We start from the raw sequence: 19,322 nt of genomic DNA, 5'->3' as shown, positions 1-19,322 counted from the left end.
GTTTCTGATGAGTGTTTTAAATTGTTGCAGTTGCAGTTGGGAGGTGTTTAGTCCCAGGATCCTTAGCTTTGTGATGAGCTTTGTTGGTACTATGGTGTTGAACGCTGAGCTGTAGTCAATGAATAGCATTCTCACATAAGTGTTCCTTTTGTCCAGGTGGGAAAGGGCAGTATGGAGTGCAATAGAGATTGCATCATCTGTGGGTCTGTTTGGGCTGTATGCAAATTGGAGTGGGTCTAGGGTTTCTGGGATAATGGTGTTGATGTGAACCATGACCAGCCTTTCAAAGCACTTCATGTCTACAGGGTCGGCAGTCATTTAGGCAGGTTACCTTAGTGTTCTTGGGCACAGGGACTATGGTGGTCTGCTTGAAACATGTTGGTATTACAGACTATTACAGAGGTTGAAAATGTCACTGAAGGCACTTGCCAGTTCGTCAGCGCATGCTCGGAGTGCATGTCTTGGTAATCATTCTGGCCCTGCGGCCTTGTCGATGTTGACCTGTTTAAAGGTCTTACTCACATCCACTACAGAGAGCGTGATCACACAGTCGTCCTGAACAGCTGATGCTGTTCATTCATCCTTCAGTGTTACTTGCCTCGAAGCGAGCATAGAAGTAATTTAGCTCGTCTGGTCGCCTCGTGTCACTGGGCAGCTCGCGGCTGTGCTTCCCTTTGTAGTCTGTAATAGTCTGCAAGCCCTGCCTCATCCGACGAGCGTCGGAGCCGGTGTAGTACGATTCAATCTTAGTCCTGTATTGATGCTTTGCCTGTTTGACGGTTCATCGGAGGGCAAAGTAGGATTTCTTATAAGCTTCTGGCTTAGAGTCCTGCTCCTTGAAAGCGGCCATTCTACCCTTTAGCTCAGTGCGGATGTTGCCTGTAATCCATGGCTTCTGGTTGGGGTATGTACGTACGGTCACTGTGGGGACGACGTCATCGATGCACTTATTGATGAAGCCAATGACTGATGTGGTGTACTCCTCAATGCCATCAGAAGAATCCCGGGAACATATTCCAGTCTGTGCCAGCAAAACAGTCCTTTAGCTTAGCATCTGCTTCATCTGACCACTTTCTTATTGACTGAGTCACTGGTGCTTCCTGCTTTAGTTTTTGCTTGTAAGCAGGAATCAGGAGGATAGAATTATGGTCAGATTTGCCAAATGGAGGCGAAGGAGAGATTTGTACGCATCTCTGGGTGTGGAGTAAAGGTGGTCTAGAGTTTTTTCCCTCTGGTTGCAGATTTAACATGCTTGTTGAAATGAAGTAAAACGGATTTGAGTTTCCTCTCATTAAAGTCCCCAGCCACTAGGAGCGCCGCCTCCGGATGAGTGTTTTCCTGTTTGCTTATGGCCGTATGCAGCTCATTGATTGTGGCCTTAGTGCCAGCATCGGTTTGTGGTGGTATATAGACAGCTACGAAAATACAGCACCAGCTGTTGTTTACAATTATATATAGACCACCACCCCTTGTCTTACCAGAGGCCGCTGTTCTATCCTGCCGAAAAATCTTAAAACCCGCCAGCTGTATGTTATTCATGTCTGTGAAACATAAGATATTACAGTTTTTAATGTCCTGTTGGTAGGATATACATGATCGTAGTTTGTCTATTTTATTATCGATTGATTGTACGTTGGCTAATAAGACCAATAGTAAAGGTAGATTACCCTCTTGGCGACGGATCCTTACAAGGCACCCGGACCTTCGTCCCCGTTACCTCCGTCTCTTTCTCCTGCAAATGACGGTGATAAGGGCCTTGTCGGGCGTCTGAAGTAAATCTTTCGCATCTGACTCATTGAAGAAAAAGTATTCCTCCAGTACGGGGTAAGTAATCACTGTCCTGATATCTACATGCTCTTTTCGGTCATAAGACAGAAACATTATGTACAAAATAAGTTACAAATAACGCAAAAAAAAACATACACAATAGCACAATTGGTTACGGAATCGTAAAATGGAAGCCATCTCCTTCGGCGCTATCTCTTTAGAAGCTATACGATATATCATAGCTATCACTTTAAAGTTGTCTGATATGATAATGATATGCATACATAGGCCTAGTCATGAATGGACAAATGTATGCCCGTGAATGAACTCATGTCATAATGCATATCCTCAAATATTCATGGGTGTCACAGCTACTCCAATGACAGAGTCCTGTCCTTACTGTCTACTGTAAAATCCTATATAAATGTAATTCAATCCATTGGTGCTGAACCAGTGATCCAGCAGACCTGTCATTGTGTCTCTGTCTCTGAGCCTGAGATTCTCTGGCTTCCTGTCTAAGAGGAAGCCCAGCTGGGGAAATCACTGAATCAGCTGCTGATTGGCTCACTGATGGAGACCATTTGGAAGCCAGCATTGCTGGAGGAAATTGAATAACCCTCACAATCTGTTGTCTTCTTTTTTTTTATCTCCACACCAGCTTATGTAACGACGAGATGGAGAGATGATGCAGTTTGGTATTGGTATTTTGGGGGTATTTTATTAGGATCCCCATTAGCTGTTGCAAAGCTGTATCTGTTGCAAAACTGCAGCTACTCTTCCTGGGGTCCACACAGAACAGTTTGTTTATGTGTGTGTGTGTGTGTGTGCACATGTTCATTTCCATTGCAAACACCTAATATTTTGTTGATTCACAGTGAGGCATATACTGTTTTTACTCATTTTCTATCTGCTTTGTGGCCAGTTCTCTGTCAGAGAAACATTACTGCCTGTGATGCTGCGGCAGCATGTGTACTTTGGTAGGACATTGTAAAATAACTCTGGTGCATGGACGTGATTATTTTGGGAGTTCTGTTTTTCGCTGTGGCCCCCTGAAGAGCCCTATTATCTGTGTTATGAAATATTGTAAACAGAGCACAGGCTAGGTTCCACCACTGTGCTCACAACAGCCTCCATATTATGGTGACTGACAGCATAGGAGATGGAGAGAGAGAGAGAACATGAACAGACATGGGAAGAGAAAAACAGACAGAGAGAGCAAGAGAGAGAGTCAGAGAGAGAGAGCGAGAGAGTAATAAGACCATCCCTCTCCAGCTTCAACAGTCTAGGAGTTTATTCCACAATAACAATGGATTCTGTTTCAGTGATCACTCAGTACATAACCCATCATCAGAGAGGTTTAGAATGGCTCGCTCGGAGATCACTCATTACATAACCCATCATCAGAAAGGTTTAGAATGGCTAGATTACATGTCGTGTGCTGAGTACATATTGTAAACAGATACATATCTGCACATCAACAACCAAACATCAACACATTTAGACCTGTTGTTTCCTATGTAAAAAGTCTTCACTGTACTTGATAGCCCTGATTTGCTCCTCTAGGGCCTTATTACCATATTAGAATGCATGTAAATGTTTCACCCCATTGTGCTTCTATTCAGTCACTTTAGTACAATAATTAAACTAAATAAACATACAGCACTCTACAATAATGCTTGTATTTTCCGTATTAATCAGACAACTCATTAGGCAGTAATGAGCTGACTCTTTTGTTGCTCTTCTTGTTTGGGCAGAAGTTGGGAGCATGGGGACTGAACACACACATGCACACAAACACACGCACGAACGCACACTCTCCTATAGTCCCACTCCAATTATGGCAGCATCTCACTCGGGAAGGAGACCACTTACCCAGCATTCACTTTATGAATAATTGATTGTTTGTAAATACACTTTTGGTCTCTGATTAATTGTTTTCTAGACATATTCATTTGCTAAATTAGATTAGATTTTAAATGCATTATTTATTAGCTGAACACTCTCTGGCAATTAGGCAACACTGGGTTTTGAAGGGTTATTGTCAAACCCAGATTTGTTATGCATGATTCAGATTCAGAAAACTTTAATGTCCTCAATGACGAGAGTTCATTTTGCAGCAATCACAATGCATACAGACAAAATCACATATTAAGAAACAATATAAAATAGCTAAAGATATATACAAGCAAGTAGGCTGGATAAGTAAAAATGCATACTAAAAATGTCAGGATAAGCCTACATGTACTGTACATGCTAAAGTGCAATTAGTCCAACATTTTATTTCATTGTAGTATTGCATTTGGAATAAAAAAAGTAGATGAGGAAATGAGGACAAACACACTACTATACGACACACACATATGCAATCTCTCACACACACACACACGCACACGCACACACAAGCACTGACACAGGGTGTCAGGTGGTAGCTTCCATCTGCTGTATGGTGTGCAGAGACTTACACTGAAGCTGCTGTATGGTGTGTGGAGACTTACACTGAAGCAGACTACCTGTAAGCTTTTGTGTCAGTGAGATGTCAATCAAGCTTTCACGTAAGCTACAGCAGAGCAGAGTGAGAACTGAACTCTTTAGTGAGAACTGAATGGTGCTTGCATCCTCAGTGTACATGTAATATTAATGTCGGGGACATTCACTCTGCCCAAGTCTCTGGGCAGCCATCAACCTCTCTGACCAACCACACACAGACAGGAAATCACACAGCAAATGTGGATGTAATGCTGGGCTTTCAGAGGCACAAAGGTGTGTATCTCTAATTGATGGAGGCAATTAATAGCTCTGACCTTTTTGCCTGGAGTTGTAATGAGAGGAAGTATGCATCATCCCTTCCTGTGACTTATTTTATCCCAGCAGCACATCTCTCTGTAACACCTCTAGTAGGTAATGCATTGTGACCATAGCTCAATGCAATACAGTGATTCAGCAATACCCTACTGTATTGTGAGACTAGTATTTTCATTCCATACGTTATACATTCTATCAGCATAGGTTAGTCAGCGTCAGGCCGTCAGTGCATATAAAGGATAAAGGTGGTGGTGGGGGATGTGTGTGACAGGGGATGAGACTTACGGTGAGTGCCAAGCTGTGGCCAGACATCAGAACTTGGCAGTAGGAGACCAAACACAGGTACAGGACACATGATGTTGAGGGGACAGAACTATTCTACCGTCTGAAGCCCTTATGAAGCCCTGTGGTAAATGTTAATGCTCAATATATTAACTTCCAAATCACACACTGTTAAAGGATCTATAATGTTCCAGTCTAGAACCTGTTAATAGGCTGTGGAAGAGGGCCCGGCCCTTCAGTGGGAAGCTTGAATACAATACAGGCAGCCCTGGCTCACACTGGGAGACTGGGAGCAGGACAGTCAGCTTGAGTCTTCTCAAGGGGACGGCTACAAGGCCTACAGAGGAGAGAGAGCAGCGCTAGGCTGCCGCGGTTATGCCAAATATGAGGCTGCCTGCCAATTTGTGGGGATACTGGCAAGTGCAGCGCAGGCTGAATTCTTAACAGAGGGAGATGAATTATTGAAAAGGTGCTCAGAGTTATGTACGGGGTGAATAGAGATGCCTTTGCATGCGCTAGAAGAGAGAGGCGGGACACATTACAAAATGTTTACGGCCTAGAAATCGACGGGTTTGTAGTTTGTTTGGATGTTTCTTGTTTGTTTTGGTTCTAAAAAATACAATTTACTTGGTTGTACAAAATACACAAGTGGCTATACACACATTTCACAAGTTGCTCAGCCCCCCCCCACCACACACACACACAAAAAAACTGCGCTTGTCTATTCCTAATAACACTGACTTTGCTGATAATTTCATTATTGTGAAAAAATGACTGTGAGATGTGGTTGTCCCACCTAGCTATCTTAAGATGAATGCATTAATTGTAAGTGGCTCTGGATAAGCGTGTCTGCTAAATGACTAAAATGTTGCTAGGATGCTAATCTTGTTAATCCATTTCATTATTTGATGCTAACTCTGCACCATGCGTAAGTCAATAGATTCTCTGAAAATAATTGTATTCATTAACAGCCTAACAAACAAAGCATAGAGAGACACAGTATAGTACATTATTGTCCATGTTTTCCCCTCAGCATGGCAACCTTCTCTCTCTTTGGGGCACGTTTAGATTCTGCATTCATGCCAGTCACAGTTAAATCAAATCAAATCAAATTTATTTATATAGCCCTTCTTACATCAGCTGATATCTCAAAGTGCTGTACAGAAACCCAGCCTAAAACCCCAAACAGCAAGCAATGCAGGTGTAGAAGCACGGTGGCTAGGAAAAACTCCCTAGAAAGGCCACAACCTAGAAAGAAACCTAGAGAGGAACCAGGCTATGAGGGGTGGCCAGTCCTCTTCTGGCTGTGCCGGGTGGAGATTATAACAGAACATGGCCAAGATGTTCAAATGTTCATAAATGACCAGCATGGTCAAATAATAATAATCACAGTAGTTATCGAGTGTGCAACAAGTTAGCACCTCAGGAGTAAATGTCAGTTGGCTTTTCATAGCCGATCATTGAGAGTATCTCTACCGCTCCTGCTGTCTCTAGAGAGTTGAAAACAGCAGGTCCGGTAACACGTCCGGTGAACAGGTCAGGGTTCCATAGCCGCAGGCAGAACAGTTGAAACTGGAGCAGCAGCACGGCCAGGTGGACTGGGGACAGCAAGTAGTCATCATGCCGGGTAGTCCTGAGGCATGGTCCTAGGGCTCAGGTCCTCCGAGAGAGAGAAAGAAAGAAAGAAAGAAAGAAAGAAAGAAAGAGAGAAAGCAAGAGAGAATTAGAGAGAGCATACTTAAATTCACACAGGACACCGGATAAGACAGGAGAAGTACTCCAGATATAACAGACTGACCCTTGCCCCCCGACACAAACTACTGCAGCATAAATACTGGAGGCTGAGACAGGAGGGGTCAGGAGACACTGTGGCCCCATCCGATGATACCCCCGGACAGGGCCAAACAGGCAGGATATAACCCCACCCACTTTGCCACGGCACAGCCCCCACACCACTAGAGGGATATCTTCAACCACCAACTTACCATCATGAGACAAGGCCGAGTATAGCCCACAAAGATCTCCGTCACGGCACAACCCAAGGTGGGGCGCCAACCCAGACAGGAAGATCATGTCAGTGACTCAACCCACTCAAGTGACACACCCCTCCTAGGGACGGCATGGAAGAGCACCAGTAAGCTAGTGACTCAGCTCCTGTAATAGGGTTAGAGGCAGAGAATCCCAGTGGAGCGAGGGGAACCGGCCAGGCAGAGGCAGCAAGGGTGGTTCGTTGCTCCAGAGCCTTTCCGTTCACCTTCACACTCCTGGACCAGACTACACTCAATCATATGACCTACTGAAGAGATGACTCTTCAGTAAAGACTTAAAGGTTGAGACCGAGTCTTGTGTTCTACAACTGTGCTACAAAGTGTTTTGCTGTGATTAAACAGCAATTTCAGGGTCACATTGGTGAGCAGGGGTGGACTGGCAGGGGGTGTTGTTGTCAGCGCTCCAGACTTCCTGTGACGCCTGACGCAGAAATTAGGTCAATGAATGCAAAAAAGCATTCATGGAAATTGTCTCTCATCAAATCTGTGTGCAGCTTCTCCATTCGAGGGCATCAGAGGGGCAGAAGGCATAGAGAGAAACTGTCTAGAACACAAACAGCTGGCTGCTTCTTTCCTCATCCAGCTGGATCTTTAGGTCTTTATTTTTGCCTAAATAAAGACTTAACCTGTCTAGGATGAGAGTGCCGCTAGCGGCACTCCCCCCCCACCCCCACTGAAAAGGCAGAGCCGCGAAATTCCAAAAAAATATTTTTTTTAAATATTTAACTTTCACACATTAAAGTCCAATACAGCTAATGAAAGACACAGATCTTGTGAATCCAGCCAACATGTCCGATTTTTAAAATGTTTTACAGGGAAGACACAATATGTAAAGATGTAAATCTATTACCTAAAAACACATTAGCATAATCCACCATCTTTTATTTGTCCACCAACACCAGTAGCTATCACCAATTCGGCTAAACTAAGATATTTATAGCCCCTAACCAAGAAAAAAACTCATCAGATGACAGTCTGATAACATATTTATGGTATGGGATAGGTTTTGTTAGAAAAATTTGCATATTTCAGGTAGATGGCATAGGTTACAATTGCACCCACCGTCACAAATGGACTAGAATAACTACTTAGAGCAACGTGTTTACCTACTTACTAATCATCAAACATTTCGTAAAAATACACAGCATACACTAATCGAAAGACACAGATCCTGTGAATACAGACAATATTTCAGATTTTCTAAGTGTCTTACAGCGAAAACACAATAAATCGTTATATTAGCATAGCACATAGCACATAGCAGCCCAGCATTGATTCTAGCCAAAGTGAGCGATAACGTCAACATCGCCAAAATATATTATTTTTTTCACTAACCTTCTCAGAATTCTTCAGATGACACCCCTGTAACATCACATTACAACATACATATACAGTTTGTTCTAAAATGTGCATATTTAGCCACCAAAATCATGGTTAGACAATGTGAAATGTAGCCCAGCTGGTGAGAAAATGTCCGTGTGCCATATTAGACAGTGATCTACTCTTATACATAAATACTCATAAACGTGACTAAAAATTATAGGGTGGACAGGGATTGATAGACAATTTAATTCTTAATACAATCGCGGAATTACATTTTTTAAATTATCCTTACTTTTCAATACAGTTTGCGCCAAGCGAAGCTACGTCAAAAAACATGGCGTCCTAAGCCACTAACATTTTTCGACAGACACGATTTATCATAATAAATTGTTCCTACTTTGAGCTGTTCTTCCATCAGTATCTTGGGCAAAGGATCCTTTCTTGGGTCTAATCGTCTTTTGGTGGAAAGCTGTCCTCTTGCCATGTGGAAATGCCAACTGCGTTCGGGATGAACTGGAAGCGTGCCCAGCGATTCACAGCGTTTCAGAAATAAATGTCCCAAAATCGCACTAAACGGATATAAATTGCTATAAAACGCTTTAAATTAACTACCTTATGATGTTTTTAACTCCTATAACGAGTCTTAACATGACCGGAGAAAGATTACTCCCAACACTAATGCTTGGAACAGGTGCGGGTCGGTGTCCTCCACGCGCATAACGCAGCTCCAAAAGACTTACTAGCTACAGGGTTTTTTAATTTATAGTGCCTGTGAACGCGCAATCGACCCCATTCAAATCGTCATCACGTAAAGGCATCCAGGGGAAGACGTAAGCAGTGTCCGTATACTCATAGCAATAACAGTGGCCTTTTAACTGACTCCAGATCAGGGGCCAAGATTTCTGAAATCTGACTCCATGTCAGGGAAATTGCTGTAGAATGGGTTCTGTTCCACTTAGAGACAAAATTTCAACTCCTATAGAAACTATAGACTGTTTTCTATCCAATAATAATAATAATAATATGCATATTGTACGATCAAGAATTTTGTGGGAAGCTGTTTCAAAAATTACACGATTAGCATAAATAGTGACAACAGCGCCCCCAGCCTCAACAGGTTAAAGATATACATAAATGTAGCGTGTCTTGGAATTCACTGCGTTTCATTGCGAGACCAATATCGCATTATAAACATCACAACAACTGGGGTCCATTCAAGTTGATGGATCTAAGTGCTCAAGGCAATGTAAAGAAAAAGGAGTGTAAGGAAAACTGTTCCAGTTGAATTGCAGTGTGTGCAGTACACAACATACCATAATGTATGCACATTGCGCTCTTTATTTGAAGTGAGCTCCATGTTTATTTGAAGTGAGCTCCAATAGCTCCATGTTCTTATGTCACCCAAACCTCAAGAGTGTGTGCTTTTTATTTTAAGAGAATGACAGTGTGTGGACGTCTTTTTCTTTCCTCATGATAGAAAGGATAGATGACTGCTCAGCAACTTACTAAGCAGGATGTGTCCTTGTTGGTTCTGGTTTCCATTCTGTGTGATATGTGATTTGTCTGTTGTTTCTGTTTCCTTAACCACTCTCTGTTGTTCAACAATGACACAAGTTTGTATGGCAGCTTGATAGCTAGCATGTTGTGTTCTAATTGTTGTATTCTCTCTCTCCCTTCATCTCTCTCTTCTCTCTCCCTGACAGACACCAGCCTATCGAGTGAACGTGGTAAGTACTGCAGAGGCACGTTTCCCTGATTTAGAAATGGCTGATTTGACTGCGCCAGATTGGAGATGTTTTTGTGGATGTGTAAAGAGCTGTTTTCAGGTGTTTGTCTCAGGGGGAGTTTGATGCCATGAGCACAGAACTTAATTTGCATCAACAGGAAGCCATTTTCCTCTTCATCACATTTCATGTTACATCAATTTTGAAAAGGGAAAAAAATAAACCAAATGTAATTACCAAAACAGCAGCGCTGGACCGATGTGGCCGATCAGAGTTTGAATTTGGCATATTTTCCTTGCATGTACAGGCAGTGTTTGACTTAGGATGAAAGAGGTGCGGGAGCTGTCTTTTTTCAAGTCGGTCCCATTTGACCATGTTCACAGAAATTCACAAATAACAATAAGCTATAGAGATCTCCGATTATTCACTGTTAAGGGTTCATACACATTTTGACAGATGGAATTTCATGGCTTTTCCATGACTTCTAACCAAATTTCAATGACCAATAATTGGTGGCGTCTCTATGTAGCCTACATGAAAAAGTTACATAAATGTGGTATTGAAACTAGAAGGCGGTTGGTCTCTGATCCCATTTAGGCCTGCTATCTCCTGCCGTTGTGCCTTTAACCTGTCTAGGATCAGCGTGGCGCTAGCGGCACACCCCCCCCCCCCCCCACTGAAAAACCAGTGCCGCGAAATTCAAAAAAAATATTTTTTTAAAATATTTAACTTTCACACATTAAAGTCCAATACAGCTAATGAAAGACACAGATCTTGTGAATCCAGTCAACATTTCCGATTTTTAAAATGTTTTACAGGGAAGACACAATATGTAAAGATGTACATCTATTACCTAAAAACACATTAGCATAATCCACCATCTTTTATTTGTCCACCAACACCAGTAGCCATCACCAATTCGGCTAAACTAAGATATTTATAGCCCCTAACCAACAAAAAAACTCATTAGATGACAGTCTGATAACATATTTATGGTATGGGATAGGTTTTGTTAGAAAAAAGTGCATATTTCAGGTAGACTTCATAGTTTACAATTGCACCCACCATCACAAATGGACTAGAATAATTACAATGAGCAACGTGTTTACCTAACTACTAATCATCAAACATTTCGTAAAAATACACAGCATACACGAATCGAAAGACACAGATCCTGTGAATACAGACAATATTTCAGATTTTCTAAGTGTCTTACAGCGAAAACACAATAAATCGTTATATTAGCTTAGCACATAGCAATTAGCAGCCCAGCATTGATTCTAGCCAAAGTGAGCGATAAAAGTCAACATCGCCAAAAGATATTAATTTTTTCACTAACCTTCTCAGAATTCTTCCGATGACACTCCTGTAACATCACATTACAACATGCATATACAGTTTGATCGAAAATGTTTATATTTAGCCCCCAAAATCATGGTTAGACAATGTGAAATGTAGCTCAGTTGGTCAGAAAATGTCCTTGCGCCACTTAGACAGTGATCTACTCTTATACATAAATACTCATAAACGTGACTAAAAAATACAGGGTGGACAGGGATTGATAGACAATTTAATTCTTAATACAATTGCGTTATTACATTTTTTAATTTATCCTTACTTTTCAATACAGTTTGCGCCAAGCGAAGCTACGTCAAAAAACATGGCGTCCTAAGCCACTAAAATGTTTCGACAGAAACACGATTTATCATAATAAAAATGTCCTACCTTGAGCTGTTCTTCCATCAGTATCTTGGGCAAAGGATCCTTTCTTGGGAGAAATCGTCTTTTGGTGGAAAGCTGTCCTCTTGCCATGTGGAAATGTCAACTGCGTTCGGGATGAACTGAAAAGCGTGCCCAACTTTTCACATCGTTGCAAAAATAAATGTCCCAAAATCGCACTAAACGGATATAAATTGCTATAAAACGCTTTAAATTAACTACCTTATGATGTTTTTAACTCCTATAACGAGTGAAAAGATGACCGGAGAAATATAACAGGCTAAACTAACGCTTGGAACAAGTGCGCGCCGGTGTCCTCTTGGCTCATGACGCAGCTCCCAAAGAATGACTAGCTTCAGGGTTTTTTCATTTGTAGGGCCTGTGAACGCGCAATCGACCCCGTTGGAATCGTCATCACGTAAAGGCATCCAGGGGAAGACGTAAGAAGTGTCCGTATAGTCATAGCAACGACAGTGCCCTTTTAAATGACTTCAGAACAGTGGCCAACATTTCTCAAATCTGACTCCATGTCAGGGAAATTGCTGTAGAATGGGCTCTGTTCCACTTAGAGACAAAATTTCAACTCCTATAGAAACTATAGACTGTTTTCTATCCAATAATAATAATAATATGCATATTGTACGATCAAGGATTTTGTGGGAAGCCGTTTAAAAAATTAGCCAAATTAGCATAAGTAGTCTAAACAGCGCCCCCATCCCCAACAGGTTAATCAAGGCACTTCACCCCGCACAAAGTAGAATAACTGCACTGTTAGGCTACTGTATAAAACAAGTGGTCAACCATCCATCTGGAGAGCTACTGGCTTTTGATCCAGCCCTGAAACACACAGAGTCTGCTTATCAAGGTTCTGTTGAGCAGCTGATGTTTAGACTGCAATGTGGTGTTAGAGCGGAGCTTGGACAAAAGCCTGCACACCCAGTACACTCTAAAACATGTTGGGTTGTTTGCTTGACCCAACTGCTGGTTTGCAGGCGTTGGGTTACTTAGTCGGGTTGTTTTCTTTAAAAACTGCTGGGTTATTGATGCTGGGTGCTGGGTTATTGAGGTATGATCCAGCGAATCAGAAGACTGGAATCATAGTTTAGTAGGTGTCATTCCTGTTCATCTGTTCTGTTGCACAGTTATCATATTTTAAGGTCGAACAATATCGCTTCAATATCACTGACGGATTTTTATGAGTTCGCTAAAAGCCTATGTAAATCCCATTGTTGGAATACAATAAGGTGGTACAGTATAGCTTATTAGGCAATGAAATGGTATGCCTTATATTTAATAAATAAGCGTAATATTATAGAAGAATGTATAAAGACAAATATTATAAAAATTTGAATTTGCACTATGTATTTAACATGAACTTGCTGAACAGGATGACATTTTCATGACCATAAGAACCCTCATTCGACAACTTGCTCATTCAGGCATGGCACATTCTCAATGTGCGCATTCTCAAACTCAAAATCTACAGGCACCCATACACCGGATTCACAGACTAGCGGAATCAGGATATAAATGTCAACTCTCCATAGCTATTAAATACAGATCCCATCTTCATTCCGCTTTGATCAATCTTTTTTTGACACTGTGTGAGAATCCAGTCCGGCCACAGGCTACTTTGTTTTATAGAGCTGCGCAGTTCCCCAAAAATTGGATGTGCTGGTATGCCGCTCTGGACAGCTCCAGCCCAAGTCAAGCACTGTGTACAGGATATATTCACTCTGCCCTATTTAGCCAATTGGCCCCCTTTGTCTCTAATGATTTCGTCTTTACAGCAGCCTGCTGGATCTCCTGCCCAATGTCTCTTTGTCTTCATACAACTAACTATAATGGGCTTCATTTCATCTCCACATGGTCCATAGAAGGACAGAGCAGAGAGAGCAGCTATGTGATCTCTGAGAGGGGGAGGAAGACAGAGGGAATAGGGCATGATTTCCCTCTTGCCTTTCCGTCACCTATCACCTATCAAATAATTTGAATGATACTGTATTTCAGAGAGAGAGAGGTATGAAATAAGTAATAAAAGGGAAGGAGTGAAAGGCAGATGAAAGAGTGAGAGGAGATAGAGTTAGGCCAAGGTCTCTGTGCCCTTGGCCCTTTGTACACTGCTGCTAGGAGGCAGCGGGGGGAGAGGAAGAGAGCGACCCTGCTTATCACTATCTATACTGACTAAAGCACATGGCCTACCACACACTGCTGACCGGGTGTGAATGCATGTGATTGGTACGCTTGATTGAATGTGTCAGTGTCAGTGACTATAGGACTTAGGCCTTCAGAGAGACCAAAAATCTTCCAATACGTTGTGTCAAACAAAAGAATTAAGACAATAACATAAAACATAGCATCACTTAATGTGTCCGAGTTCTAGTGAAGGAGGAGCAATACTTTTTGATGACATTATGAATGAATCAAACAGGCCTGGCCGTGTTTTGGGCTCCCGCACACACAGAGACAGGCATGAACACAACATGACACACAGCATAAAATAATGCACAGTTTACACAACTTATGGCAGCCACTATCCCAATATCACACTATCACCAATAGTGACAACAACAGTGTCACATCAAAGTTGACAGGATCATGGTGCTGAAAGGACAGAAGAGCCAATTTTGGTCAAACACAGACATGGGTGATAGACAGACTACAGCAGTCACACACAGCATCAAAAATGTTAGAGAATAAGCAGCCCAGTCACTCCATTATGATAATTTGAAAAGAGAGTTTGAAAGTTAATCTTGAAAAGGATGATGCTAACAAATTAGCAACCACATCCACCTTAAACTAGATAACAGCTGCTGCAGCCGCCTGTCGCTATTGTTACTCTACTACAACACAAGCTAGCTAACATTGTCAGACTACTACAACACATGCTAGTCACCATTGTCACACTACTACAATACAAGCTAGCTAACATTACTAGTGTTAGCGTGAGAAAACTACTGCTAGTGACACTGATTATTTTCTCTTGCGATTCATCTTCGTCTTCGTCTTCTTCATCATTTTCTTCTTCTTCTTCAACCTATTAGTGTATCACCGCCAACTACTGTATTTGCTGCTATTCTGAATTAATTAACTATTGCGCTCTCCAAGTGGTAAATATAAAGATCCAGTCCATTAAAAAAATGGAGGCCTCTTACACTTCAGTGTTGTGATGCAAAAATTATAGCTAAATGCTTAGCGCATAGAATTAAAAATGTTTTGTCAGATATTATTCATCCTAAGCAGACAGGTTTTTTACATGAATGATACATTGGAGATAATATATGACAAGTTCTGGAAACAATAGAACACTATGAAATATCTGGGAATCCAGGCCTGCTATTCATAGCTGACTTTGAAAAGGCCTTTGATAAAGTACGACTGGAGTTCATATATAAATGTCTAGAATATTTCAATTTTGGGGAATCTCTTATAAAATGGGTTAAAGTTATGTATAGTAACTCTAGGTGTAAAATAGTAAATAATGGCTCCATCTCAGAAAGTTTTAAACTGTCAAGAGTAGTAAAACAAGGTTGTCCACTATTGGCATATCTATTTATTATTGCCATCAAAATGTTAGTTGTTAAAATCAGATCCAGCAATAATATTAAGGGATTAGAAATCCAGAGCTCAAAGGTGTCATTGTTCACTGATGATTCAAGTTTTCTTTTAAATCCACAATTAGAATCCCTCCACAGCCTCATAGAGGATCTAGATACTTTTTCTAACCTCTCTGGATCAAAACCAAATTATCATAAGTGTACTATATTACGTATTGGATCACAAAAAAATACAACTTTTACGTTACCATTTAATTTATCAATAACATGGGCTGACAGGGATGTGGACATACTCGGTATACATTTCCTGAAATAAAGAAATGATCTCACTCCAATAAATGTTAATAGAAAGTTAGCAAAAATAGATAAGATCTTGCTCTCATGGAAAGGAAAATACCTGTCTATTTGTGGACAAATCACCCTGATTAACTATTTAGTCATATCACAATTTTCTAAAGGTTATGCCTACACCTAGCGACCTGTATTTTTAATTATGTAAGCAAAACATATTCGATTTGATTTGGAATGGCAAGCTAGACAAAATTAAAAGGGCATATTTATATAATGAATATGAATTTGGAGGGTAGAAATGATTAAACATTAAAGCATTAGACGTCTCACTAAAGGCATACACAAGTTATACTTAAATCTGAATTGGTTCTCTAGCAAATTAGTAAGAATGTCTCTCCTCATGTTCAAGAATGGCCTTTTTCCCTTTATTCAGATTACAACTGCTCACTTTCGGTTATTTGAAAACAAAATCATCTCCAAAATATCGTTATTTTCAAACAAGCCATAGAAAGTTGGTTGCAATTTCAGTTTAATCCACCAGAAAAGACAGCACAAATAATACAACAAATATTGTGGTTAAACTCAAATATGCAAATTGATAAAAAATAAAAAAGTAAATTGATAAAATGTTTAAAAAAAGGTATAATCTTTGTAAATGATATCATAAATAGGACTGGTCGAGTTATGTCACTCATGCCGCTAACACAAATATATGGAAATGTCTGCTCTACCCAAAATTACCACCAACTATTTGCAGCATTACCGCAAAAATGGAAGAGGCAAGTGGAAGGGGGATAAAGTAAGGAACTTGTCTGATGGCCCTGCTATAGAACAAAATCGGTTAAAGAAAATTGTGATAAATATAAATATATACCAGTTTCATATAAGGACCAAAATATGGACAGCTGTGCCATACAGATTGCAAAATAGTTGGGAAGAGATTTTCAATGTACCGATTCCATGGCACATGGTTTATGAATTGACACCGGATTCAAAAATTATTATACAAAATTCTTGCAACCAATAGAATGCTATATATATTTATATACGTATATGGGGGATACAACCTTCCCAGCTCTGCAGATTTTTCTGTGAGGAGGCAGTCATTAGATATTTTATTTTGGTACTGTCCATATGTAGCTCGTTTTTGGTCACAGGTCCAGGAATAGCTGAAGAATTGCAACACTTACCTGGAGCTTACACTGCAGATAGCAATATTTTTATATACAATCTGTAGAAACTATGAGATTAAAAAGGTTCATAACTTTAGTGAAGCATCACAGGACAGTAGAAAAATATATTGAAAACAGAAATCCAATATGGCTGGTGTTAAGAGATAGATGAAAGGGGTTGAATGGAGCTGAAGGGTGGGACTAATAACAATAAGATAACAAATGTAAAACATACTTTGTCTGTAAAATGTATATTGGTTCAGAACTTTTGTTAATGAGCACAGTTACAAATATATGGCAAATAGAAATCAAACTGGATGGACATCAGAAATAGAGGAAGGCCAGGACTAAAAACAAACGAAATTTTAAACTAAATTGTAAACTAGATTGTATTGTAAACTAAAATGTATATAGTATGTATAAGCTGGAAGTAGAAGCCTAAGTGTTATTCACAAAATCTTTAGACCACACTATCTACCAAGAGAGTTCTCATCTGTATTATTCGTAGCCGTCTATTTACCACCACAGACCGATGCTGGCACTAAGACTGCACTCAACTCTATAAGGCCATAAGCAAACAAGAAAATGCTCACCCAGAAGTGGTGCTCCTAGTGGCCGGGGACTTTAATGCAGGCAAACTTAAATCAGTTTTACCAAATTTTTACCAGCATGTTACATGTGCAACCAGAGGGAAAAAACTCTAGACCACCTTTACTCCACACACAGAGATGCATACAAAGCTCTCCCCCGCCCTCCATTTGGCAAATCAGACCATAATTATATTCTCCTGATTCCTGCTTACACGCAAAAACTAAAGCAGGAAGTACAGTGGTTGCTCCACTAAAAGTTTTGTGATTATGCTGCGGTACTTAGAGGTAATTTGTGGTTTAGTACGGTGCCCTGCGTCACCACTTAATTGCTCCAGACCAGGTCAAGGGGGAGTTAGAGCACTGATTATGCTTTTGGGTCCTACTGTGTCTCTAACGGATAATGAATGGACGACATAAACCTAAATAGAAACTGATAATTGTGCACGACTTACTAAAACTATTGTTATACGAAGGTTTTTATTATTTTATTAGGATTATTTTGCTCTTACTGTAGTACTGTAGCCCACTCCCAACAGGTCATATTGTACAGCGCCTGAGTGGTGCAATGGTCTAACACACTGCATACACTTGTTCCTCCTTTAAAAGTTGCGAGCTTGCACCACGGGACTTAGGAGGTACCCAGCGTCACGGCTTCATTGCTCCAGACCACCACAAGGGGGAGTTAGAGCACTCATTATGCATTTGGGTCCCAAGGATTTTATATGACCAATCATATTGAGTGGTTCCAATGACAAATGTTGACACGAGCCACCCATCCCTGGGTGAAGATGGCTGACAATATGTACAATTGAAAGGAATATGTTAGTTAATGTAGAGACAAACGTTTGTGCATATTTTTGGTCAAAGTTAATTTACAAAATGCGCTATTTAGCAAGTTATCTGACTAGCTAACATTAGCCAGCTAGCTAGTGTTGGGAGAATGAATTTGTAATTTGTGTTGTTTAATGTTTTAGGGACTCCTGAGAAAACCAGCAAATTAGGCTGTCATCTTGTGAAACAGTGGATGTAAAGAATCTAGCCAGCTAAAGCATTTACTGCAAATTTAATGTACAATTGTGTAAGCTTGCCTTGCAATGCAGCTGAAGTAATATAGCTAACTATTTACTTTCTTATTGTGTAGCGGAGGATAAAAAATAACTGTATGCCTATGGATGTGTAGCTAGCTACAGTATGTAGCCAATCTGTGTATGGACGCTAAAACGTTAGGTTCTGAACTAATTTTCATACCAATCTATGAACCTCGGCTATCATAGTTGTTGTATCAACTTCAAGTCAGAATGGCATTAATGAAGCCTATGTGTAACCGGTGTGAAATGGCTAGCTAGTTAGCGGGGTGTGCGCTAATAGCGTTTCAATCGGTGACGTCACTTGCTCTGAGACCTTGAAGTAGTTGTTCCCCTTGCTCTGCAAAAGCTGCGTCTTTTGTGGAGAGATGGGTAACGATGCTTCGAGGGTGGCTGTTGTTCGATGTGTGCAGAGGGTCCCTGGTTCGAGCCCGGGTAGGGGCGAGGAGAGGGACGGAAGCAATTCTGTTACATATGGATAGAGTAGAATATAATAACTTTATTGTGCCAAGGACTTCCTTTGTGTCAGAAAAAAGTTGCTTTCAGAACAATTATTTTTGATTGAAAATAAAAAAGATTTTGCTCTTGACAAAAATAAAAACATTTACCTCCATAACATAACAATTTTCCTGTGAATATCCACACCTTCATACAAACGTGCTACTGTATGCAGAATTCTTGACGCACAACCGAAGATGCTGCCATATCCTGCCAGTACGCCCACAAGCGAGCCACTCAGGAGCAGAATGATGACGCGTGGAAGATGGAAAGGAATGAGATGGCAACAACAATTTGTTGCAAATTGGGGACTTTTCAAATAAGTTACCTTACATGTTATGTTGGCTGACAATTTGTTAGCTATGCTGTCCTTACGAACCACATAGCATATCATTACAGCAGTATATACCGCTATGTTAGCTAGCTACCTAACGTTAGCAGTTATACATCAAACTTGCCAGTAT

General features: G+C 40.7%; 1 protein-coding gene across 4 annotated transcripts in view; it reads left to right on the top strand.

Moving 5' to 3' along the window:
* LOC129851070 (cadherin-4-like) overlaps positions 1-19,322 on the top strand; it is a 450,252-nt gene that overhangs the window by 176,815 nt on the left and 254,115 nt on the right. For 3 of the 4 annotated variants that reach the window (XM_055917261.1, XM_055917259.1, XM_055917258.1), the window contains exon 3: positions 9,926-9,949. The exons of the other annotated variant lie outside the window; for it this stretch is intronic. In XM_055917261.1, coding sequence (XP_055773236.1) covers positions 9,926-9,949 — 24 coding nt within the window. The remainder of the gene's footprint in view (positions 1-9,925; positions 9,950-19,322) is intronic. 4 annotated transcript variants of the gene reach the window in all.

This window comes from Salvelinus fontinalis, chromosome 3, assembly GCF_029448725.1.
Source record: "Salvelinus fontinalis isolate EN_2023a chromosome 3, ASM2944872v1, whole genome shotgun sequence".
Classification (NCBI taxonomy): Eukaryota; Metazoa; Chordata; class Actinopteri; order Salmoniformes; family Salmonidae; genus Salvelinus; species Salvelinus fontinalis.
This window is presented reverse-complemented; position numbering and strand designations above follow the sequence as displayed.